The 26,147-nt window shown below is 42.4% G+C and overlaps 1 protein-coding gene and 11 non-coding genes across 14 annotated transcripts in view; 6 read left to right on the top strand and 6 right to left on the bottom strand.

Annotated features, from left to right (window-relative positions):
- adisspb (adipose secreted signaling protein b) overlaps window positions 1-26,147 on the top strand; it is a 55,973-nt gene that overhangs the window by 21,611 nt on the left and 8,215 nt on the right. The window contains exons 1-3 of one of the 3 annotated variants that reach the window (XM_003975933.3): window positions 22,194-22,346; window positions 23,172-23,236; window positions 24,293-24,399. In XM_003975933.3, the coding sequence (XP_003975982.2) occupies window positions 24,381-24,399 (19 nt within the window). In that variant the 5' untranslated portion in view covers window positions 22,194-22,346; window positions 23,172-23,236; window positions 24,293-24,380. Of the gene's footprint in view, window positions 1-22,193; window positions 22,347-23,171; window positions 23,237-24,292; window positions 24,400-26,147 lie in introns of those variants that run through there. The other 2 variants (XM_029839804.1, XM_029839805.1) reach the window with 2 other exon arrangements.
- Window positions 901-974, bottom strand: trnan-guu (transfer RNA asparagine (anticodon GUU)). The gene has a single exon. It is a non-coding gene; the product is annotated as a tRNA-Asn (tRNA).
- trnan-guu (transfer RNA asparagine (anticodon GUU)) lies at window positions 1,921-1,994 on the bottom strand. The gene has a single exon. It is a non-coding gene; the product is annotated as a tRNA-Asn (tRNA).
- On the bottom strand, window positions 5,607-5,822 carry LOC115250882 (small nucleolar RNA U3). Its single transcript, XR_003889445.1, has one exon. It is a non-coding gene; the product is annotated as a small nucleolar RNA U3 (small nucleolar RNA).
- trnan-guu (transfer RNA asparagine (anticodon GUU)) lies at window positions 7,072-7,145 on the top strand. The gene has a single exon. It is a non-coding gene; the product is annotated as a tRNA-Asn (tRNA).
- On the top strand, window positions 8,113-8,186 carry trnan-guu (transfer RNA asparagine (anticodon GUU)). The gene has a single exon. It is a non-coding gene; the product is annotated as a tRNA-Asn (tRNA).
- trnan-guu (transfer RNA asparagine (anticodon GUU)) lies at window positions 9,202-9,275 on the top strand. The gene has a single exon. It is a non-coding gene; the product is annotated as a tRNA-Asn (tRNA).
- On the top strand, window positions 13,799-13,872 carry trnan-guu (transfer RNA asparagine (anticodon GUU)). The gene has a single exon. It is a non-coding gene; the product is annotated as a tRNA-Asn (tRNA).
- trnan-guu (transfer RNA asparagine (anticodon GUU)) lies at window positions 14,864-14,937 on the top strand. The gene has a single exon. It is a non-coding gene; the product is annotated as a tRNA-Asn (tRNA).
- trnan-guu (transfer RNA asparagine (anticodon GUU)) lies at window positions 19,471-19,544 on the bottom strand. Its single transcript has one exon. It is a non-coding gene; the product is annotated as a tRNA-Asn (tRNA).
- On the bottom strand, window positions 20,622-20,695 carry trnan-guu (transfer RNA asparagine (anticodon GUU)). Its single transcript has one exon. It is a non-coding gene; the product is annotated as a tRNA-Asn (tRNA).
- trnan-guu (transfer RNA asparagine (anticodon GUU)) lies at window positions 21,710-21,783 on the bottom strand. The gene has a single exon. It is a non-coding gene; the product is annotated as a tRNA-Asn (tRNA).

The raw sequence follows: 26,147 nt of genomic DNA, 5'->3' as shown, positions 1-26,147 counted from the left end.
ATTACCCAGCATATAGTATGAATCCTATGTGAAATTGGAACAAGACGTATGAATCCAGTGTCAAATTGGAACAGAACTTATATGTGCTAATGATCTGGGTGGTCACCCGGGAGTCGTTGGCAGGGTCGTTCACCTAGTTTCAGTTGAGGTGTCTCCCCTTTGTCTGCTGGCTCACAAGGTGGTGAGTCATCAGGTCTCCTGAAATGGTGTGAACGTTGGGTTTGTTTTTGGAAGGAGTGGAGGACTGCATTGTATGTGGGTGATAGGAAGTGCCTTAGCCCACCACCTGCGTTTAAGTAAGGTTTTTCCAATTTGACATGGATGGTTTCCTTGACACCCCTCTCAAACCAGTGGTCTTCTCTGGCCAGTACCTGTACATGGCTGTCCTCAAAGGAGTGCCCGCTCTCCTTTAAATGTAAGATGTTGCAGGGATTGTATTAGTTTATTACTCTCAACTATGCTAAGTGTCAAACATCATTAAAAACTGTTTGAAGTCAGTTTTGAAGAAGAGGGCTAATTTCAACACAGTTTGCCTTCTAAATTATTCTGGGGGTTCAAGCCCACCAGTGGATGTTTTTTGGCATCTCCAAATCTGCTTTTCTGTGATTCAAACCAGAGAAATGCATGTATGTTTTTCGAGCATGATTTGAAAATAAAAGCTACGCACGACTTCTCGGATTTCTGTTGTCTCTTTAGATGTAGGCCACGTCCACTTTCAGCTGCTTCATTCGTCTCTGGGGTGCAATGGGGTTGTGCGCACATTGACCGAAAGGTTGTTTGTTCAGACCCGCCAAGGGACGGTTTTCAACTTCTTAATGCTGAATGTATAGTGAGAAGTGGGTCTTCATTCTGAATTTCCTGGAAGATTCTGATGCAAAATGCCTTCTAGATTAAAACGGCCGTCCCTGGGTGGGCTCGAACCACCAACCTTTCGGTTAACAGCCGAACGCGCTAACCGATTGCGCCACAGAGACCTTGTGCGGCTGCTACTAGTCACCCATCCTCCACGCAGGCATGCACACATTACCCAGCATATAGTATGAATCCTATGTGAAATTGGAACAAGACGTATGAATCCAGTGTCAAATTGGAACAGAACTTATATGTGCTAATGATCTGGGTGGTCACCCGGGAGTCGTTGGCAGGGTCGTTCACCTAGTTTCAGTTGAGGTGTCTCCCCTTTGTCTGCTGGCTCACAAGGTGGTGAGTCATCAGGTCTCCTGAAATGGTGTGAACGTTGGGTTTGTTTTTGGAAGGAGTGGAGGACTGCATTGTATGTGGGTGATAGGAAGTGCCTTAGCCCACCACCTGCGTTTAAGTAAGGTTTTTCCAATTTGACATGGATGGTTTCCTTGACACCCCTCTCAAACCAGTGGTCTTCTCTGGCCAGTACCTGTACATGGCTGTCCTCAAAGGAGTGCCCGCTCTCCTTTAAATGTAAGATGTTGCAGGGATTGTATTAGTTTATTACTCTCAACTATGCTAAGTGTCAAACATCATTAAAAACTGTTTGAAGTCAGTTTTGAAGAAGAGGGCTAATTTCAACACAGTTTGCCTTCTAAATTATTCTGGGGGTTCAAGCCCACCAGTGGATGTTTTTTGGCATCTCCAAATCTGCTTTTCTGTGATTCAAACCAGAGAAATGCATGTATGTTTTTCGAGCATGATTTGAAAATAAAAGCTACGCACGACTTCTCGGATTTCTGTTGTCTCTTTAGATGTAGGCCACGTCCACTTTCAGCTGCTTCATTCGTCTCTGGGGTGCAATGGGGTTGTGCGCACATTGGCCGAAAGGTTGTTGGTTCAGACCCGCCAAGGGACGGTTTTCAACTTCTTAATGCTGAATGTATAGTGAAGTGGGTCTTCATTCTGAATTTCCTGGAAGATTCTGATGCAAAATGCCTTCTAGATTAAAACGGCCGTCCCTGGGTGGGCTCGAACCACCAACCTTTCGGTTAACAGCCGAACGCGCTAACCGATTGCGCCACAGAGACCTTGTGCGGCTACTACTAGTCACCCATCCTCCACACAGGCATGCACACATTACCCAGCATATAGTATGAATCCTATGTGAAATTGGAACAAGACGTATGAATCCAGTGTCAAATTGGAACAGAACTTATATGTGCTAATGATCTGGGTGGTCACCCGGGAGTCGTTGGCAGGGTCGTTCACCTAGTTTCAGTTGAGGTGTCTCCCCTTTGTCTGCTGGCTCACAAGGTGGTGAGTCATCAGGTCTCCTGAAATGGTGTGAACGTTGGGTTTGTTTTTGGAAGGAGTGGAGGACTGCATTGTATGTGGGTGATAGGAAGTGCCTTAGCCCACCACCTGCGTTTAAGTAAGGTTTTTCCAATTTGACATGGATGGTTTCCTTGACACCCCTCTCAAACCAGTGGTCTTCTCTGGCCAGTACCTGTACATGGCTGTCCTCAAAGGAGTGCCCGCTCTCCTTTAAATGTAAGATGTTGCGGGGATTGTATTAGTTTATTACTCTTAACTATGCTAAGTGTCAAACATCATTAAAAACTGTTTGAAGTCAGTTTTAAAGAAGAGGGCTAATTTCAACACAGTTTGCCTTCTAAATTATTCTGGGGGTTCAAGCCCACCAGTGGACATTTTTTGGCATCTCCAAATCTGCTTTTCTGTGATTCAAACCAGAGAAATGCATGTATGTTTTTCGAGTATGATTTGAAAATAAAAGCTACGCACGACTTCTCGGATTCAGGGTTTTCTATTGTCTCTTTAGGTGTAGGCCACGTCCACTTTCAGCTGCTTCATTCGTCTCTGGGGTGCAATGGGCTTGTGCGCAAATTGACCGAAAGGTTGTTGGTTCAGACCCGCCAAGGGACGGTTTTCAAGTGTCAAACATCATTATGTTTGACACTGATGTTTGACATCATTGCTAAGTGTCAAACATCATTAAGTGGACTGCTGAGTCCTGACCTGAAGAGGTGGCAGGTGTCTGGGATGAGGTGGGCATTTCTTTGGTCCGGTGTTGGGTGGTGAGAGTCAAGCTGGAGGTACTGGTCACCATGTGTAGGTTTTCTGTCGACCTTTATGGTGAGGTTTCTGTCCTCAGTGATCTTGACTGCACAATCCAGAAAGGCCAGACTGTTTCCTTTTACATCTTCCCATGTGAATTTAACATGCTCTTCTGTTTTGTTGAGGTGATTCAAGAACGCTTCTAATTGTTGTATTTGAATTTTGACCCAGGTGTCATCCACATATCTGAACCAGTGGCTTGGTGCAGTTCCTGTGAAGGATGTCAGGGCCTGGGACTCCACCTTCTCCATGTATAGATTGGCAACTATGGGGGATACTGGTGAACCCATGGCACAGCCATGTTTCTGCCTGTAGAAGCCTTCTCTGTGCTGCAAATAGCTGGTGTTCAAACACAGGTCCAGCATGGTGCAAATTTGGGCCGGTGTTAAGGCTGTTCTTTCTGGAAGATTCTTGTCCAATATAAGGTGCTTGTGGATGGTGTCTGTGGCGCTGGTGGGGGTGGGGATGCGTGTGAAGAGTGACGTGACATCGTAGGATACCATGGTCTCTTCTGGACTTAGTTTTAGTAAGGTCTTGGGAGTTTTTGATGTGGTGTGTGGTGTTGCCAAACATGGGAGAATTTAACATTCTATTCTGCAAATTGCAGGTTCAGACCCACCAAGGGACGGTTTCAACTTCTTAATGCTGAATGTATAGTGAAATGGGTTTTCATTCTGAATTTCCTGGAAGATTCTGATGCAAAATGCCTTCTAGATTAAAATGGCCGTCCCTGGGTGGGCTCGAACCACCAACCTTTCGGTTAACAGCCGAACGCGCTAACCACAGAGACCATGTGCACCTAGGACTAGGCACCCATCCCCCACACAGGCATGCACACATTACCTTACATTATGAAATTGGAACAGGACGTATGAATTCAATGTCAAAATTGGAACAGAACTTATGTGTTTGGCTGGAAACTAAAATCACATTGGACAGGGATGTATGAATCCGACGTGACATTAGAACACGTATGTGTTTGGCGAAGAGATTGGCACAGAAAACCGACTACTGTGAGCGAATGAGCCCCATAGAGACTCCTGCAAAGTGGATGTGGTCTACACAGGAAGTGACACATTTCAGAATCTTGAAACTCAAATGCCTACAACTCTATTAGATACAGTGATTCTGCCCTCAATTACAGTAAGGGCGTAGCTTTTCCCTTTGAATCGAAAGCTCTTTAAGTGTAACCATATAGAGAATCACATTAACCCTCATATTATGTTAAGGGTCAGTTTGACCCGTTTCAGATTTTGTGTTGTCCAAAGTGCTGGCTATCCTTTTTTTTCTTCATGAAATTTGGTGGCTTATTCAGTTCTGAACTCGCTGGGGACCAAGCTTGAAAATATAGCCCTAGTGGACCGTTGTAGGTCAAGGCAGTAAAGGCACTGAAAATCTCAAGGGGTTGATATGTACGGTGGCCGTTTTGCACCTCTCGGCCACCGTAGATATGCGTGTTGGTCAGCAATATAAATTCCTTCATCCACCTTTAAGTGGATGAAGAATTGCAGAAACGCAAGAACTGGCAGGTGGAGAAAAACACGCCCGTTACATGTAATGAGGAAAAACCTCTGTAAGCCTGACTCTTTACGACCAAGCAAAGTTACTATATCAGTTGTACTGTCAACCCGAACAGGTTAATTAAACACAAATGTATGTACTTAAGAAAAAGGAAAGATCTTTAAGTGTAAGCATGTAGAGAATCACATTAACCCTCAGATTATGTTATGACCCGTTTCAGATTTTGTGTTGTCCAAAATGCTGGCTTTTCTTTTTTTTTCTTCATGAAATTTGGTGACATTTCCTCATTTAGGGTCATGAACATGTGTGCAAAATCTGGACATGTTGGTGCGTCTTGGAATGTCTTTGCAATGTTTAAATACATTGATGATGTTGCGGGTCAATTTGACCCAGACATCTCTGTGCACTAGAGAAGACAAGAAGCCACAAATGATCCTGGATTATAATGCCACTAAAGGACCAAGTAACAGCAACATACAGCTGCCAGTGCAAGACTGCCTCTTGGCCTTTAGTGTCTGCTTATAATGCCAATGTCCTGTGGACTGAAATCAACCAGCAATCGAATGCCAACAAATTGTACTGACATCGAACTGGGCAAAGCACTTGTCACTCTCAAGATCCAGACATGAGCCAGGCCATTTCAAACAGTGGCATTCTGTCCATCATGTGGAGAACAGTGAAAATGTTGAACATTGAATGTTAAAGTTAAAAGAAAGGGTTCCTGAAGAAGGAAGAAAGAAGGGAGTAGGGGAGGATGAGGAGAGAAGGAAAAGAGGAAGAAGAATTGCATCAATTTGACCTGGGGGGATGACAGAAGGACTTAGCTAAATAGTCCAGGGATCAGCTTAATAGTCCCTAAATATAGTTTTGAAATTAAAAATTACATTTATTATCACTTTTCTAACTTTCTAAAATAGAAATTAAAGTATCTATTGGTTTACTTTATTTGGCCCTTTTAAGGCTTTACACAGGCAACTTAATCAATCTTATTCATTTTTAATATAACATTAGAGTTACCGGAATTCTTTTTGACAATGATAATAACCACTCTGATCATACTCCTCCCCTCAAAGTCCCCGGAAGGAGACGCTGAACGGTCATCAAACGCGGAGAACACATGAAAGAATCAGGATTCTCCGCTCGCTTCGCGCTCAAGAAAGAGTATCAGCAGCTCTTCATCGTGGTTAGCGAGACCAACACTTTAGAAACTCATTCCTCAAGTTACAAACTATAGAAATGATCCCTGAAAGTATAGTCTTAGTTACTCTGTCGTTCGGTCTAATGGCAAGTATGTCCAGGATACCTTTCTCTGTCATGGTACATAATTAACAAGACTACGCAGGAGGATCAATGGGTATTCCAATGGCGAAAATTTGACTTTTTGACACCATCAAGTCGACGAAAACCTGAAAATATGTACATATGTATTTTGAAAGACAAATGCAGTAAAACATAAAAATACTCTGGCTAAACATGTTAATTTTTTTCATTTAAAGCTCATTACGAATGATGAAATAACAGAAAAGGTAGCTTTCTACGGAATACCCACAATGCATCTTGCGAATTCCCCCTTATTTTTCGTGTTTGGCACGAAACAGTCGGCTTTAAACGATAACACTCACGCGGGTGGGATCACGTTTAAAGCTGCGTTTATGTACTTCTGTGTGTAAATAATAATGAAATCATTCACAGTAGCACGTTATTTAACAGAAATCAAACGTGTTCTTGCATTATCAGCAATGTGGTCAGTGGTCATCCATTGCCATCTTCCGGTTAATAGCTAGAACTGCAACTGTTTGGAATACTGTAATCGGAATTTCGTCATTATAGTATTACTCACACGATATTTTAAAATTGTCCTATAAATAATATATACATTATATTACTATATTCAAGCCAAAGTATTTCCCCATTCATTGTTACCGTCGTGAAACAATTTTGAGCAATAACATTCAGTAGGAATTTTCAAATATAATCCCTCGGCAGAAGAGGGCGAATGTCCCATTTGTATTGTGATGTTCTGCCATTAAACCATATTTTAAAAGCACACAAAACAGTTAATACGGTAGAATTTCCTTAAACACACGGTAAATGGGATGTAAAATAAGTAAGAGACAAGCCAAGGGGATCAATAAAGATGAGTTGATGTTGAAGACACAATATTTATATCGCCATTAAGTAAGGAAGACATTGAACGTACATAATAAAGACAAATAAAATTTCCATAAAAGACAAATGGACGTGTTCACCATACAGATGCCGGTTCGAAAGAAAGTTGAAAGTATAACTAAAAATGACTTTACTTGCGGTGAAATCCCTGAACAGTGCTGCCACACAGCATTCTGAGAGCACAAATCACAGCCAAGCAGGAGCAAGAGACCCTCCATGTCTTTCAGGTCATTCCCATACTTTTCGGAGTCTACTACAGTATATACTTATAAGCAATTATGTGACAATGTAGGTTGTTCTCAGAGGAAAATGCCTTGAGGGGGCCTCACGAAGACGCCGGTCTCTGTGGCGCAATTGGTTAGCGCGTTCGGCTGTTAACCGAAAGGTTGGTGGTTCGAGCCCACCCAGGGACGCTTGCTTTTTCTTTTTGTAGAAGGCATTTTTCATCAGTCTCCTGGTATTTGCAGAATGAAAACCCATTTCCACTATACATTCTGCTCCAACAGTACTATAATAATAATAATAATAATAATTTCTCCACTATGCAAAGTGTCAAACATCATTAAAAACTGTTTGAAGTCAGATTTAAAAGATACAGGGCTAATTTCAGCAGAGTTTGCCTACTGAATTATTCTGGCGGTTTGAACCCACGCAGGGACGAATTTTAGGGTCTCTAAATCCACTTTATGTGATTTAAACCAGAGAAATGTATGCCTATTTCTTGAGCGTGATTTGAAAATCAAAGCTACACTCGGCCTTTAGGATTCAGGGTTTGGCACTGTCCGTCCAGGTCTAGGCCAATCCTACTTTTAAGCAGCCTTCTGACTCTCTGTGGCGCAATCTGCTAGCACAGTTCAAATCAAAAAGAAAAAGCAAGCGTCCCTGGGTGGGCTCGAACCACCAACCTTTCGGTTAACAGCCGAACAGACACGAAAACGCCTCTTTTCTCCACACTCTTCAGGACGGTTTCCGCAATCAGTCACGTGGTTTATTCGCGGCGCCTCGTGCATCGTTTATAACGCATTTATTAATATATTGCAAACAACAAAGAATCACTATATGTCATGACAACTATACAATGTGATATTCAATTGCCAACACATTTATATTTGAAACCGTTTAATAGTGTCTTTCGCTCTCTATGTTGTGGCATTCTGTGTGGCGCGCTGTACTTTAATTATACAATTTTGCCACCTAGCGACTGAATGTAAGTAGAACATAAGTGCCATTTATAATACCCTCGCTTCCTGCTCGTAGGAATTTAAGCATTAAGAACAGGAAAAACAAGTTATATGACAAATGTAAGCGCTACAATTTGATGCATCACTCTCAGTTGTAGGTTGTTTTAAGAAGCCTTGAGGGGGCAGGGCACCGCCACCAGTCTCTGTGGCGCAATCGGTTAGCGCGTTCGGCTGTTAACCGAAAGGTTGGTGGTTCGAGTCCACCCAGGGACGATGCATTTTCTTTTTGTAGATGGCATTTTCCATTTATTAAAATAATCACTGTATCTAATCTTAGAGTTCTAGACTTTTGGCTTTCAGGATTCTGCAGTCTCTTCCTGTGTAGTTCACACCCACTTTATAGGAGTCTCTGTGGCCCCTTTTTTTTGCTCACAACAGTCGGTTTTCTGCGCCAATCACATACGTCTGGTTCTAATGTCATATTGGACAGAGATGTATAGATCCAATGGCACATTGGACCTATGAATCCAATTTCAGATTGGTTTCCAGCCATTGGCACTCTTTCGCTTACCACAGTCGGTTTTCTGCACCAATCCTCTTCCAATGTCACATTGGATTCATACGACCCTGTATAATGTGACATTGGTTTTCCAGATTGAACACAAATGTCCCCCAAAAGAAAATCAAATTCTGCAGACTACAAGCTGCAAGTAATGAAGCTAAAAACAGTAATTGAGCAGCAGAGAGAAAGTCTGGAGTAAATAAGACACTTGATAGGGAAAAGCCGAGGCTAATCGTGGGCTGAAAGCTAGATGGCCAGAGCAATTATGTTACATTAACTCTGGACACCTTTTCTGTTAATGTTTATTTTTCACATTTTTCGTGTAAAAATCTTCATTGTGTTAGCATATGTTACATGTATTCAGCCTGTTCTCTATTCTTTAATTAATGTTATAGGCATGAGAAATCCCTGTCTGTCTCTCTGTCTGTCTCTCTGTCTGTCTCTCTCTCTGTCTGTCTGTCTCTCTGTCTGTCTCTCTGTCTGTCTCTCTGTCTGTCTGTCTGTCGTATATACATATAGGCAGTTGTAGTATGTACAATTTAGGTTGTTTTCAGGTTGTTTTTAGGTTGCCAGGCAGGAGCAAGAGACCCTCCTTGTCTTGTAGGTCATCCCCGTCCTTTTCGGAATCTAGTACAGTATATACTGTACTATACAGCAGTTATGTTATGTAACAATGTAGGTTGGTCTCGGATCAAGAAGCCTTGAGGGGGCACAGCACTGCCGCCAGTCTCTGTGGCGCAATTGGTTAGCGCGTTCGGCTGTTAACCGAAAGGTTGGTGGTTCGAGCCCACCCAGGGACGCTTGCTTTTTCTTTTTGTAGAAGGCATTTTTCATCAGTCTCCTGGTATTTGCAGAATGAAAACCCATTTCCACTATACATTCTGCTCCAACAGTACTATAATAATAATAATAATAATTTCTCCACTATGCAAAGTGTCAAACATCATTAAAAACTGTTTGAAGTCAGATTTAAAAGATACAGGGCTAATTTCAGCAGAGTTTGCCTACTGAATTATTCTGGCCGTTTGAACCCACGCAGGGACGAATTTTAGGGTCTCTAAATCCACTTTATGTGATTTAAACCAGAGAAATGTATGCCTATTTCTTGAGCGTGATTTGAAAATCAAAGCTACACTCGGCCTTTAGGATTCAGGGTTTGGCACTGTCCGTCCAGGTCTAGGCCAATCCTACTTTTAAGCAGCCTTCTGACTCTCTGTGGCGCAATCTGCTAGCACAGTTCAAATCCGCACAGGGAAGGTTTTTGCCTCCTTAATTATACTGTTGCTGCTGAATGTATAGTGGAAATGGGTTCTCATTATGGAAATGGGTTTTCATTATGGAAATACCAGAAAACTTTGATGAAAAATCCCTTCTACAAAAAAAAAAAACATCTTCCCGGGTGGGCTCGAACCACTAACCTTTCGGTTAACAGCCGAACGCGCTAACCAATTGCGCCAAAGCTGGGGAACAATCATTTGTATAAGATGGGGACGAAGGGGAAAAAAGGGGGAAGAAGACAAGGAAAGACATAAGTTCGAATCCCACCCGGACCCAAAAATGATAGAATTATTTTTGTAGGAATGGTTTGTAAAACTTTTAATTTATAACAAAGAGAATATGTATGTACAATTGTGAACAAAATGACATTCACATTTAAGCATTTATAAAGCTGAAATTGTCAAAGAAACAAATCAAACCCCAATGAAACCTTGATACAACTATGAAATAAGATGTAAAACTTGCAGTGGAACTCAAAGGGCAGAACAGCCCACAGGGATAAGCATATTAAAAGTAACAATATTGCATTACTGTCTCATCTGCTTCAGCCACTGTTCCTTGGTGAGAGCCTCAGTCTTTGGACAGTATATTTTTCCTTTGTACTGAAGAGGGTGGCTGATGTTCCACTGGAGGCAACTGCAGGATCAATTTGCCGTAACCTAGGTTTTGCCTGTCCAGCTGTATTTGCTGGCATATGGTATGTGTGCAGCTGGTAAGCTGGGGGCTGCTGTTGGTACTGTGGCAGAGAGATGGGTTTTGTTTTTGCAAAGGGCAATGGGTCTGCTGCCACTGGCCGTGCGACTGGCCGTTGCACACCTTGCAAAAGAACAGACGCCTCCTGACCCTTCAACCGTTGGTTATACCACTGCATGAGGGTGGTCTGGTTCACTACACGTTGGAGGGTTGTCTGCTGCATTAGTGTCCCATTGCACAGAACCAGCTGCCGGATCTTTTTGTAATCCTGTAAAATTAGAGACCATCGAGATACGCTGTGTTGTCCTCCTTTTTTTGGGGCTCGTGTGAATGTTGCACAGCCTCACGAAGATGATCTCAATCAGGCGACAGCAGTTTGGCCACTGAGCTGGTGAACCACTTGAGCCAAGAACACACCGTTTTGTACTTTCCACCCCAGGAGTGAACACAGCCTTCTTTTTAGGAGACCTGAAGCGTCCAGTTAGCAACCGGTCCTGATGTCTTGCAGCATATACAATCCTGTCTTTGTCAAATTTGTCAAGACTCTGCCACAAACCCAGAATGGTGCTAACTTGTTGATTGTTCATGGTCAATCCCGTCTGCTCTCGTAGCTCCACCAAGTATTCAGCCAGTTCATCTACATAGTCCGTTCCAGGAATGTTGCGGTTGTCTACAGCCTGGAAAATAAAAACTGATATTTAGGTTCTGTGGCATCACAATTTCCTTGTCACTACTTAAATTCTTGTAGACAGACAGATGTCAGGGACCCGACGAGAACCCAAATGTGACACCAGAGTTCGACGGAACACAGCTTTATTATCAGGAATAGACAGCAGACAGGATTCACCGGGGAGCAGGCAGGATAGAATAGTTGGGGAAGGTGGAAGGTGATCTATAGATCGACTGAGAATTTATTTATTTATCACTTACATCCTGTTGTGAAGAGGACATGGAAGAAGGAAGCTGGGGCTGAAGCAAAACTGTAGATGACTGAAGAAGAGGCACGGCTGAAGGTGGAGGAGGCACGGCTGGAGGTTTTTTTGGTAGACATTTTCTGTCATGTTATAACATAACATAACTCAGCTGCAGAGGGCACTTTTCTATCTGTAACAACAAAAAAATCTTACTCTTGTTTCACATAACATAATAGCTGACTGATAAATGTGTAAACACCCTGCTGAATGTAACAGTTCACCGTGTTAAGTTCTTCAGAGGGATTTTTATCCTGCTAATAGTTATAAATCTAGATAGATTATATCCTTTCTGTCTATACCTGAGGGAAAAATGTAGTCTGCTATCTGAAATGATTAATGTAAGTCGTTTTAGGTTGGTCGTTTCACCTGAGTGTAAAGGTCATGCCATTTCTTTTGTCTGTCATAACATAACATAATGTTATAACATAACAAGTAATCAGAAACGACGCACTCCAGCGTACAACTGCCAAAGAAAACAAGCAATTTCATCGGCAGAAAAAAAAATACAACCAGCTAAAGCTCCGGCAGCAACTGCACAAACTTTATTGCAAAACTCCCGATGATCAAGTTACATTAGCGTTACAAATGCCTGACATGACTTGGACATATTGCATTAAGCATTTACGGTGATATTTTATGTGAAATGAAAAAAAAACGTAACGAATAACAGACCGCAATTTGCGCACGTACCTTGTCAAAATCCACGGAGACGTCCGGAATAAACAGCGGGCAGATTTTTAAATAATAAATCAACTCTAGGATCGATTGGCTTTTCCAAAGATTGAGACCGCAGTTTAATTTAAGGCGGGACGTCGAAAGATTGAATCGCGCATATGATTGGCTGTCGAAAGATTGAATGGCGCATATGATTGGCTGTTGAAAGATTGAATGGCGCATATGATTGGCTGTTGAAAGATTGAATGGCGCATATGATTGGCTGTTGAAAGATTGAATGGCGCATATGATTGGCTGTTGAAAGATTGAATGGCGCATATGATTGGCTGTTGAAAGATTGAATCGCGCATATGATTGGCTGTCGAAAGATTGAATGGCGCATATGATTGGCTGTTGAAAGATTGAATGGCGCATATGATTGGCTGTCGAAAGATTGAATGGCGCATATGATTGGCTGTTGAAAGATTGAATGGCGCATATGATTGGCTGTTGAAAGATTGAATGGCGCATATGATTGGCTGTCGAAAGATTGAATGGCGCATATGATTGGCTGTTGAAAGATTGAATGGCGCATATGATTGGCTGTTGAAAGATTGAATGGCGCATATGATTGGCTGTCGAAAGATTGAATGGCGCATATGATTGGCTGTTGAAAGATTGAATGGCGCATATGATTGGCTGTTGAAAGATTGAATCGCGCATATGATTGGCTGTCGAAAGATTGAATGGCGCATATGATTGGCTGTTGAAAGATTGAATGGCGCATATGATTGGCTGTTGAAAGATTGAATCGCGCATATGATTGGCTGTCGAAAGATTGAATGGCGCATATGATTGGCTGTCGAAAGATTTAATCGCGCATATGATTGGCTGTCGAAAGATTGAATGGCGCATATGATTGGCTGTCGAAAGATTGAATCGCGCATATGATTGGCTGTTGAAAGATTGAATGGCGCATATGACTGGCTGGGCTTATACAGCTTTTCGCTCAGGTGACGCTGCCGTTCCCCCTACATAACACAACTGCTGTATAGTACAGTATATACTGTACTAGATTCCGAAAAGGACGGGGATGACCTACAAGACAAGGAGGGTCTCTTGCTGTCCGTCCAGGTCTAGGCCAATCCTACTTTTAAGCAGCCTTCTGACTCTCTGTGGCGCAATCTGCTAGCACAGTTCAAATCAAAAAGAAAAAGCAAGCGTCCCTGGGTGGGCTCGAACCACCAACCTTTCGGTTAACAGCCGAACAGACACGAAAACGCCTCTTTTCTCCACACTCTTCAGGACGGTTTCCGCAATCAGTCACGTGGTTTATTCGCGGCGCCTCGTGCATCGTTTATAACGCATTTATTAATATATTGCAAACAACAAAGAATCACTATATGTCATGACAACTATACAATGTGATATTCAATTGCCAACACATTTATATTTGAAACCGTTTAATAGTGTCTTTCGCTCTCTATGTTGTGGCATTCTGTGTGGCGCGCTGTACTTTAATTATACAATTTTGCCACCTAGCGACTGAATGTAAGTAGAACATAAGTGCCATTTATAATACCCTCGCTTCCTGCTCGTAGGAATTTAAGCATTAAGAACAGGAAAAACAAGTTATATGACAAATGTAAGCGCTACAATTTGATGCATCACTCTCAGTTGTAGGTTGTTTTAAGAAGCCTTGAGGGGGCAGGGCACCGCCACCAGTCTCTGTGGCGCAATCGGTTAGCGCGTTCGGCTGTTAACCGAAAGGTTGGTGGTTCGAGTCCACCCAGGGACGATGCATTTTCTTTTTGTAGATGGCATTTTCCATTTATTAAAATAATCACTGTATCTAATCTTAGAGTTCTAGACTTTTGGCTTTCAGGATTCTGCAGTCTCTTCCTGTGTAGTTCACACCCACTTTATAGGAGTCTCTGTGGCCCCTTTTTTTTGCTCACAACAGTCGGTTTTCTGCGCCAATCACATACGTCTGGTTCTAATGTCATATTGGACAGAGATGTATAGATCCAATGGCACATTGGACCTATGAATCCAATTTCAGATTGGTTTCCAGCCATTGGCACTCTTTCGCTTACCACAGTCGGTTTTCTGCACCAATCCTCTTCCAATGTCACATTGGATTCATACGACCCTGTATAATGTGACATTGGTTTTCCAGATTGAACACAAATGTCCCCCAAAAGAAAATCAAATTCTGCAGACTACAAGCTGCAAGTAATGAAGCTAAAAACAGTAATTGAGCAGCAGAGAGAAAGTCTGGAGTAAATAAGACACTTGATAGGGAAAAGCCGAGGCTAATCGTGGGCTGAAAGCTAGATGGCCAGAGCAATTATGTTACATTAACTCTGGACACCTTTTCTGTTAATGTTTATTTTTCACATTTTTCGTGTAAAAATCTTCATTGTGTTAGCATATGTTACATGTATTCAGCCTGTTCTCTATTCTTTAATTAATGTTATAGGCATGAGAAATCCCTGTCTGTCTCTCTGTCTGTCTCTCTGTCTGTCTGTCTGTCTCTCTGTCTGTCTCTCTGTCTGTCTGTCTGTCGTATATACATATAGGCAGTTGTAGTATGTACAATTTAGGTTGTTTTCAGGTTGTTTTTAGGTTGCCAGGCAGGAGCAAGAGACCCTCCTTGTCTTGTAGGTCATCCCCGTCCTTTTCGGAATCTAGTACAGTATATACTGTACTATACAGCAGTTATGTTATGTAACAATGTAGGTTGGTCTCGGATCAAGAAGCCTTGAGGGGGCACAGCACTGCCGCCAGTCTCTGTGGCGCAATTGGTTAGCGCGTTCGGCTGTTAACCGAAAGGTTGGTGGTTCGAGCCCACCCAGGGACGCTTGCTTTTTCTTTTTGTAGAAGGCATTTTTCATCAGTCTCCTGGTATTTGCAGAATGAAAACCCATTTCCACTATACATTCTGCTCCAACAGTACTATAATAATAATAATAATAATTTCTCCACTATGCAAAGTGTCAAACATCATTAAAAACTGTTTGAAGTCAGATTTAAAAGATACAGGGCTAATTTCAGCAGAGTTTGCCTACTGAATTATTCTGGCCGTTTGAACCCACGCAGGGACGAATTTTAGGGTCTCTAAATCCACTTTATGTGATTTAAACCAGAGAAATGTATGCCTATTTCTTGAGCGTGATTTGAAAATCAAAGCTACACTCGGCCTTTAGGATTCAGGGTTTGGCACTGTCCGTCCAGGTCTAGGCCAATCCTACTTTTAAGCAGCCTTCTGACTCTCTGTGGCGCAATCTGCTAGCACAGTTCAAATCCGCACAGGGAAGGTTTTTGCCTCCTTAATTATACTGTTGCTGCTGAATGTATAGTGGAAATGGGTTCTCATTATGGAAATGGGTTTTCATTATGGAAATACCAGAAAACTTTGATGAAAAATCCCTTCTACAAAAAAAAAAAAAACATCTTCCCGGGTGGGCTCGAACCACTAACCTTTCGGTTAACAGCCGAACGCGCTAACCAATTGCGCCAAAGCTGGGGAACAATCATTTGTATAAGATGGGGACGAAGGGGAAAAAAGGGGGAAGAAGACAAGGAAAGACATAAGTTCGAATCCCACCCGGACCCAAAAATGATAGAATTATTTTTGTAGGAATGGTTTGTAAAACTTTTAATTTATAACAAAGAGAATATGTATGTACAATTGTGAACAAAATGACATTCACATTTAAGCATTTATAAAGCTGAAATTGTCAAAGAAACAAATCAAACCCCAATGAAACCTTGATACAACTATGAAATAAGATGTAAAACTTGCAGTGGAACTCAAAGGGCAGAACAGCCCACAGGGATAAGCATATTAAAAGTAACAATATTGCATTACTGTCTCATCTGCTTCAGCCACTGTTCCTTGGTGAGAGCCTCAGTCTTTGGACAGTATATTTTTCCTTTGTACTGAAGAGGGTGGCTGATGTTCCACTGGAGGCAACTGCAGGATCAATTTGCCGTAACCTAGGTTTTGCCTGTCCAGCTGTATTTGCTGGCATATGGTATGTGTGCAGCTGGTAAGCTGGGGGCTGCTGTTGGTACTGTGGCAGAGAGATGGGTTTTGTTTTTGCAAAGGGCAATGGGTCTGCTGCCACTGGCCGTGCGACTGGCCGTTGCACACCTTGCAAAAGAACAGACGCCTCCTGACCCTTCAACCGTTGGTTATACCACTGCATGAGGGTGGTCTGGTTCACTACACGTTGGAGGGTTGTCTGCTGCATTAGTGTCCCATTGCACAGAACCAGCTGCCGGATCTTTTTGTAATCCTGTAAAATTAGAGACCATCGAGATACGCTGTGTTGTCCTCCTTTTTTTGGGGCTCGTGTGAATGTTGCACAGCCTCACGAAGATGATCTCAATCAGGCGACAGCAGTTTGGCCACTGAGCTGGTGAACCACTTGAGCCAAGAACACACCGTTTTGTACTTTCCACCCCAGGAGTGAACACAGCCTTCTTTTTAGGAGACCTGAAGCGTCCAGTTAGCAACCGGTCCTGATGTCTTGCAGCATATACAATCCTGTCTTTGTCAAATTTGTCAAGACTCTGCCACAAACCCAGAATGGTGCTAACTTGTTGATTGTTCATGGTCAATCCCGTCTGCTCTCGTAGCTCCACCAAGTATTCAGCCAGTTCATCTACATAGTCCGTTCCAGGAATGTTGCGGTTGTCTACAGCCTGGAAAATAAAAACTGATATTTAGGTTCTGTGGCATCACAATTTCCTTGTCACTACTTAAATTCTTGTAGACAGACAGATGTCAGGGACCCGACGAGAACCCAAATGTGACACCAGAGTTCGACGGAACACAGCTTTATTATCAGGAATAGACAGCAGACAGGATTCACCGGGGAGCAGGCAGGATAGAATAGTTGGGGAAGGTGGAAGGTGATCTATAGATCGACTGAGAATTTATTTATTTATCACTTACATCCTGTTGTGAAGAGGACATGGAAGAAGGAAGCTGGGGCTGAAGCAAAACTGTAGATGACTGAAGAAGAGGCACGGCTGAAGGTGGAGGAGGCACGGCTGGAGGTTTTTTTGGTAGACATTTTCTGTCATGTTATAACATAACATAACTCAGCTGCAGAGGGCACTTTTCTATCTGTAACAACAAAAAAATCTTACTCTTGTTTCACATAACATAATAGCTGACTGATAAATGTGTAAACACCCTGCTGAATGTAACAGTTCACCGTGTTAAGTTCTTCAGAGGGATTTTTATCCTGCTAATAGTTATAAATCTAGATAGATTATATCCTTTCTGTCTATACCTGAGGGAAAAATGTAGTCTGCTATCTGAAATGATTAATGTAAGTCGTTTTAGGTTGGTCGTTTCACCTGAGTGTAAAGGTCATGCCATTTCTTTTGTCTGTCATAACATAACATAATGTTATAACATAACAAGTAATCAGAAACGACGCACTCCAGCGTACAACTGCCAAAGAAAACAAGCAATTTCATCGGCAGAAAAAAAAATACAACCAGCTAAAGCTCCGGCAGCAACTGCACAAACTTTATTGCAAAACTCCCGATGATCAAGTTACATTAGCGTTACAAATGCCTGACATGACTTGGACATATTGCATTAAGCATTTACGGTGATATTTTATGTGAAATGAAAAAAAAACGTAACGAATAACAGACCGCAATTTGCGCACGTACCTTGTCAAAATCCACGGAGACGTCCGGAATAAACAGCGGGCAGATTTTTAAATAATAAATCAACTCTAGGATCGATTGGCTTTTCCAAAGATTGAGACCGCAGTTTAATTTAAGGCGGGACGTCGAAAGATTGAATCGCGCATATGATTGGCTGTCGAAAGATTGAATGGCGCATATGATTGGCTGTTGAAAGATTGAATGGCGCATATGATTGGCTGTTGAAAGATTGAATGGCGCATATGATTGGCTGTTGAAAGATTGAATGGCGCATATGATTGGCTGTTGAAAGATTGAATGGCGCATATGATTGGCTGTTGAAAGATTGAATCGCGCATATGATTGGCTGTCGAAAGATTGAATGGCGCATATGATTGGCTGTTGAAAGATTGAATGGCGCATATGATTGGCTGTCGAAAGATTGAATGGCGCATATGATTGGCTGTTGAAAGATTGAATGGCGCATATGATTGGCTGTTGAAAGATTGAATGGCGCATATGATTGGCTGTTGAAAGATTGAATGGCGCATATGATTGGCTGTCGAAAGATTGAATGGCGCATATGATTGGCTGTTGAAAGATTGAATGGCGCATATGATTGGCTGTCGAAAGATTGAATCGCGCATATGATTGGCTGTCGAAAGATTGAATGGCGCATATGATTGGCTGTTGAAAGATTTAATCGCGCATATGATTGGCTGTCGAAAGATTGAATGGCGCATATGATTGGCTGTCGAAAGATTGAATCGCGCATATGATTGGCTGTTGAAAGATTGAATGGCGCATATGACTGGCTGGGCTTATACAGCTTTTCGCTCAGGTGACGCTGCCGTTCCCCCTACATAACACAACTGCTGTATAGTACAGTATATACTGTACTAGATTCCGAAAAGGACGGGGATGACCTACAAGACAAGGAGGGTCTCTTGCTCCTGCCTGGCAACCTAAAAACAACCTGAAAGACAGAGAGACAGACAGAGAGACAGACAGAGAGACAGACAGGGATTTCTCATGCCTATAACATTAATTAAAGAATAGAGAACAGGCTGAATACATGTAACATATGCTAACACAATGAAGATTTTTACATGAAAAATGTGAAAAATAAACATTAACAGAAAAGGTGTCCAGAGTTAATGTAACATAATTGCTCTGGCCATCTAGCTTTCAGCCCACGATTAGCCTCGGCTTTTCCCTATCAAGTGTCTTATTTACTCCAGACTTTCTCTCTGCTGCTCAATTACTGTTTTTAGCTTCATTACTTGCAGCTTGTAGTCTGCAGAATTTGATTTTCTTTTGGGGGGCATTTGTGTTCAATCTGGAAAACCAATGTCACATTATACAGGGTCGTATGAATCCAATGTGACATTGGAAGAGGATTGGTGCAGAAAACCGACTGTGGTAAGCGAAAGAGTGCCAATGGCTGGAAACCAATCTGAAATTGGATTCATAGGTCCAATGTGCCATTGGATCTATACATCTCTGTCCAATATGACATTAGAACCAGACGTATGTGATTGGCGCAGAAAACCGACTGTTGTGAGCAAAAAAAAGGGGCCACAGAGACTCCTATAAAGTGGGTGTGAACTACACAGGAAGAGACTGCAGAATCCTGAAAGCCAAAAGTCTAGAACTCTAAGATTAGATACAGTGATTCTTTTAATAAATGGAAAATGCCATCTACAAAAAGAAAATGCATCGTCCCTGGGTGGACTCGAACCACCAACCTTTCGGTTAACAGCCGAACGCGCTAACCGATTGCGCCACAGAGACTGGTGGCGATGCCCTGCCCCCTCAAGGCTTCTTAAAACAACCTACAACTGAGAGTAATGCATCAAATTGTAGCGCTTACATTTGTCATATAACTTGTTTTTCCTGTTCTTAATGCTTAAATTCCTACGAGCAGGAAGCGAGGGTATTATAAATGGCACTTATGTTCTACTTACATTCAGTCGCTAGGTGGCAAAATTGTATAATTAAAGTACAGCGCGCCACACAGAATGCCACAACATAGAGAGCGAAAGACACTATTAAACGGTTTCAAATATAAATGTGTTGGCAATTGAATATCACATTGTATAGTTGTCATGACATATAGTGATTCTTTGTTGTTTGCAATATATTAATAAATGCGTTATAAACGATGCACGAGGCGCCGCGAATAAACCACGTGACTGATTGCGGAAACCGTCCTGAAGAGTGTGGAGAAAAGAGGCGTTTTCGTGTCTGTTCGGCTGTTAACCGAAAGGTTGGTGGTTCGAGCCCACCCAGGGATGATGTTTTTTTTTTTTTTGTAGAAGGGATTTTTCATCAAGGTTTTCTGGTATTTCCATAATGAAAACCCATTTCCACTATACATTCAGCAGCAACAGTATAATTAAGGAGGCAAAAACCTTCCCTGTGCGGATTTGAACTGTGCTAGCAGATTGCGCCACAGAGAGTCAGAAGGCTGCTTAAAAGTAGGATTGGCCTAGACCTGGACGGACAGTGCCAAACCCTGAATCGTAAAGGCCGAGTGTAGCTTTGATTTTCAAATCACGCTCAAAAAATAGGCATACATTTCTCTGGTTTAAATCACATAAAGTGGATTTAGAAACCCTAAAATTCGTCCCTGCGTGGGTTCAAACCGCCAGAATAATTCAGTAGGCAAACTCTGCTGAAATTAGCCCTGTATCTTTTAAATCTGACTTCAAACAGTTTTTAATGATGTTTGACACTTTGCATAGTGGAGAAATTATTATTATTATTATTATAGTACTGTTGGAGCAGAATGTATAGTGGAAATGGGTTTTCATTCTGCAAATACCAGGAGACTGATGAAAAATGCCTTCTACAAAAAGAAAAAGCAAGCGTCCCTGGGTGGGCTCGAACCACCAACCTTTCGGTTAACAGCCGAACGCGCTAACCAATTGCGCCACAGAGACTGGCGGCAGTGCTGTGCCCCCTCAAGGCTTCTTGATCCGAGACCAACCTACATTGTTACATAACATAACTGCTGTATAGTACAGTATATACTGTACTAGATTCCGAAAAGGACGGGGATGACCTACAAGACAAGGAGGGTCTCTTGCTCCTGCCTGGCAACCTAAAAACAACCTGAAAACAACCTAAATTGTACATACTACAACTGCCTATATGTATATACGACAGACAGACAGACAGAGAGACAGACAGAGAGACAGACAGAGAGACAGACAGACAGACAGAGAGACAGACAGAGAGACAGACAGAGAGACAGACAGGGATTTCTCATGCCTATAACATTAATTAAAGAATAGAGAACAGGCTGAATACATGTAACATATGCTAACACAATGAAGATTTTTACACGAAAATGTGAAAAATAAACATTAACAGAAAAGGTGTCCAGAGTTAATGTAACATAATTGCTCTGGCCATCTAGCTTTCAGCCCACGATTAGCCTCGGCTTTTCCCTATCAAGTGTCTTATTTACTCCAGACTTTCTCTCTGCTGCTCAATTACTGTTTTTAGCTTCATTACTTGCAGCTTGTAGTCTGCAGAATTAGATTTTCTTTTGGGGGACATTTGTGTTCAATCTGGAAAACCAATGTCACATTATACAGGGTCGTATGAATCCAATGTGACATTGGAAGAGGATTGGTGCAGAAAACCGACTGTGGTAAGCGAAAGAGTGCCAATGGCTGGAAACCAATCTGAAATTGGATTCATAGGTCCAATGTGCCATTGGATCTATACATCTCTGTCCAATATGACATTAGAACCAGACGTATGTGATTGGCGCAGAAAACCGACTGTTGTGAGCAAAAAAAAGGGGCCACAGAGACTCCTATAAAGTGGGTGTGAACTACACAGGAAGAGACTGCAGAATCCTGAAAGCCAAAAGTCTAGAACTCTAAGATTAGATACAGTGATTCTTTTAATAAATGGAAAATGCCATCTACAAAAAGAAAATGCATCGTCCCTGGGTGGACTCGAACCACCAACCTTTCGGTTAACAGCCGAACGCGCTAACCGATTGCGCCACAGAGACTGGTGGCGGTGCCCTGCCCCCTCAAGGCTTCTTAAAACAACCTACAACTGAGAGTAATGCATCAAATTGTAGCGCTTACATTTGTCATATAACTTGTTTTTCCTGTTCTTAATGCTTAAATTCCTACGAGCAGGAAGCGAGGGTATTATAAATGGCACTTATGTTCTACTTACATTCAGTCGCTAGGTGGCAAAATTGTATAATTAAAGTACAGCGCGCCACACAGAATGCCACAACATAGAGAGCGAAAGACACTATTAAACGGTTTCAAATATAAATGTGTTGGCAATTGAATATCACATTGTATAGTTGTCATGACATATAGTGATTCTTTGTTGTTTGCAATATATTAATAAATGCGTTATAAACGATGCACGAGGCGCCGCGAATAAACCACGTGACTGATTGCGGAAACCGTCCTGAAGAGTGTGGAGAAAAGAGGCGTTTTCGTGTCTGTTAGCGGTGGAAGAAGCAGGTACCGAACTATACTTCAACATTGAGATAGAAGTCCGCGCCTGTCTGCTGTCCCCCAGTACGAGTTTCCTTTCAAACCGAAGCTGAAGGTAGGCGGCAAAGAAATGAAAATTACATTGTTTGCTTTAGCCCAACAACTTTTAATGGATTTTTTTTAGCCGTTAGCAAGACCCTCAGACATCTGTTAGAACGGCGATTAGCTAACGCATTGATGTTTTTTCTGATTTCTTTTTTTATTGGTTAATCCTGAACGTCTCATCCGTCAGTGATGGTGGTTTAGATCACTTTAAATTCTATTGACTACATCAGATATAATATGCATTTCTTATCACTATTTATTCAGTTCGCTACTCCCGTTAATGTTTCTCACCATATTCAAAATTCCAAAGATAATGTTGTTTGGTCATTTAGAAAAAATGAAATGGAAAAAGGTTTGCATTTGGGCAGTTTTAAATGCATAAGGCAAGATATTAATTTAATTTTATTAATTCATTCAGTGATTATTAGTTTTAGTAGTCATGATGAGCACCTAAGGAGAGCTCTTGTAACACATATGTTGTAGATTATGTGAGTTGCCCTTAGGGAAGGCACCAATGTTTGCATTCTCCATTTACCATGTGGAGCAAATGCAACCAGCAAAATGACCTCATAATTTACCTCAAATCTAAAAAATAAGAAATTATCCACATGTGTAGGAGCTGGCGTCCAGATACGATAGCGGTTTTGCAGCCAAATGGCCTGGCAGGCTTGAAAATATAATAATATTTACCAGTAATGTATTTATTTATTACCACTCCCGCGTGTGACCGCATTTCAAACAGTAGTGATTGAATCGCTCTCTCAAAATAGGAGCATAAATTCAGAACAGGAGAGGCGCGATGCCCATTACTGCTATCTGCCATCTGCGTTTTTAGATTTGTCTGCTGTGCCACTGGGCCGAGGAGGACCTGGTTCATCCTTCATACACGTGAATAAAAGAGTAAGTGAAGAAATGATGCACAGAGGAGACTTTCAGTCAAACCTTTCTGTCTGTTTTTATTCAATAGGAGGCCACCATTTGCCCTGCAAACTCCTTAAAATTCATATGGTGCTTAACTTTATATCTGTGAGCATTTCACACTTTCCGAGCCAGTAAACCGCCGCAGCCTCAGTCTTCATTCAGATAAAAATTTCATTTTCTCCCATTTCCTGAGCATCAGGGGGCATTAGCGCCATCAGGCCTCAAGGCTTGAACTCTGATAAGCTTTAAAAAGGCCCACCTTAACCCTGTCTTGATGAAGCATTTGCTTAAATACCTGTTAACAAACCAGCTGATGTGTGGCGAAAGCTTCATATCTGCTCGTAGACCCCGTTCACACAGATTTGAGCAGCAAATCGGATTTTTCCTGCTGTGTGAGCAGCACCGTAGAAACCCGCCCAAACACAGAAACTGTCACCGGCACATTGAACTGCTACCATCGATCATTTTTTGGGTTCCCACCTCTGTTCCCACCCCCATTGGAACAACAAAGGAGGTGTAAATTACCAGTGGTTATTGGGGTCACTGTGCTAATGGTGACTCCATCAAACCGACTCGCGAACAATTGGGTTACTCGCCTTGTGTTTACAGTTATGCAGTTAAGTAATTCCTCGAGGAGAAATGTTCCAGTTTGCAGTGTAATTTCCTTTCTCTACATTATATGTGGAGCATCCTGGAGATGCCATGAACCTTTTCCCCCGTCTGTGCCCACAAACCAGAGCTCTAGGTAATCCTCTTAGAGTGGTTGGTTGATTTTCCTTTATCTGACTTCTCTGTCGGGAGTCTCCGATTGTCCCGGCTTTACTTGCACCACATCTGTGCTCTCGGCTCAAATACAGACTAACCTGCAACTGCTTTTTGAGGGGGGGGCTGATCAGCTATTATTTTCCCATCAAATTCTTCTCTTTTTTCCTCCATCCCTCCTCCTGAGTCAATCCAGTAATCGCGAAATTGTTTTTTGTCTCTTTCCCGTCGCCGCCCGGCGCTCTTTAACGGTTCTGCTGGCTGGTTTTGCAGGGTTGTCTTGAGGCAGAGCTGCTGAGATGATCAGACTGTGACGGCGTGTCTTCCAACCGCGTCTGCCCACAAACTGATTCCCTGTGACATGGCTGCAGCGAAGAAAAGTGAGTTATTTTTTATAGTTGCTCTCGCAATTCTGTGGGGATGACGTACCTGCTGTTATGGGTTAGCTGACGTTTGCAAACGCAAGTGCTTCTCCAACCGTTTCAAGGTCTTGAGCAAATACATTGATTGAGGGAAAAAAGTGAGTTGCGTAAATGAATTTAAAGGGGAAGCGAAGGAGGAACTCCGCTGACCCCGATCCTGAACATCCATAGTCTCGGTGTTACGCAATCCCGCAGCGCTCAGCGCAACAAGAGGACGGGATGGGCTACTTCTGCCTCCATGTGCCATTTTTCTGTGACAGCACCCTATTAACCTTTTCCACCCTCATGGACTCCCAGGAAGGTAAATAGATTTGAATCGATTCGTTCCCGTTATTGGGTTGCCTCGGAGGCGAATGACACCAGCAACTTTACTGAATCCAGGGAACCCGAAATAACTGAAAACGGTGTAATAATTTCTCCTTAATATGTTTTTAAGGGCCTGGGATGTTTAGTTGTTGTGTTTGGGTCCTTGTTGACTTTAAAGGCCTCTCTGCAGGCTTGTGATAGCTATGCTAAAGTCATTAAAGGAAGGGCAGTGCAGAAGAACTTCCTGTTGACGGCATTTTTCACGTGTCCAGGGTGAACCGAAATGTCAGAAGAGGGTTAGCCGCCTTTGTAATGGCAATTTGGCAACCTTGTTGGACGGTTGACTTTGCGCGACGGTTTTCTTTGATGCGGTTTTTACAAAAAGGCGAAGATCTCGGAGGAGCCGTGACATTTTGCTGCCGCTCCCTCGGTTGTGTTAATGCGGATGGACGGGGGTTCCACTGAGCTCTCAAAAAATGGGGAGTTTAACAGCCCATCATTTCTCACCCCAACAAGAATTTAGTTGGTTGTCAGCTCCAGGAGAGCAAAAGAATGAAAGACTTCACCTTCAATTCCTTTTTCAATGTTTCATTATGCTGGTTCGTAAGCAATGAAGGTCCAAAGGTAAAGATTCTTCCGAAGCTGTGGCTAGAAAAAGAGATGCAAAAACATCTGGCTAACCTAGCAAATGCTCATTTGTAGGAATTGCAAGCTCTCGTTACATCATTAGCTCTGCCTGGAATGTTACTGTGCAGAAGACATAAAAACAAGGTGCATATGAGGGCGTTTGGTGAAGGGAGATATTAAAAATTGATTTTTCCCCACTACGCAGCCTCTAAAGCCTCCTCCACTGCACATTTGTTGAACATTCAATTATCGTTAGCCAGGTTGTGCATCTCTGCAAATAAACAAATACAAAGTAAATTGTCTGAAACCGTTATTTTCGGCTTGAATAAACTCACCCCGCTGCTGGAATTACACTCAAATAGTTGGAAAAAAGAGTAGTATTTTGCCAAAAATAGAGGTAGAGACCGCTGGAATAAACTAAGGATAAAGGTAGCTAGCCGTAATCTGAAAAAGGCCATTTTACAGAGGTGTGTGTGCATGTGTGTGTCTAAATTTTCGTGCTCACATGCAGTCCTGTGGTTGAGGCATCTGCCTCTTCAGAGTCATTAATCGTCCGTCCTTCTCTGGGATTTGGATGGGATAATCCAGCCCTGTGGAAAGTCCGCCGGTGTCTGGATCGCGATAATGAGCCCGATACGGACTCATCCCCGCGGCTGCTGCCTTGATCCCATTTTCACGGTTCCGGGAGATCGGCCAGAGCTCGAAAAAATTAAAGATGGATGCGAGGCAATAACGCGCGCCACTGCCAGATGTGTTTTTTCCCCAACACAAAC

The sequence above is a fragment of the Takifugu rubripes genome, chromosome 8 (genome assembly GCF_901000725.2).
Source record: "Takifugu rubripes chromosome 8, fTakRub1.2, whole genome shotgun sequence".
Classification (NCBI taxonomy): Eukaryota; Metazoa; Chordata; class Actinopteri; order Tetraodontiformes; family Tetraodontidae; genus Takifugu; species Takifugu rubripes.
Note: the sequence above shows the minus strand (reverse complement) of the source record. Positions and strands in the feature narration are given on the sequence as shown.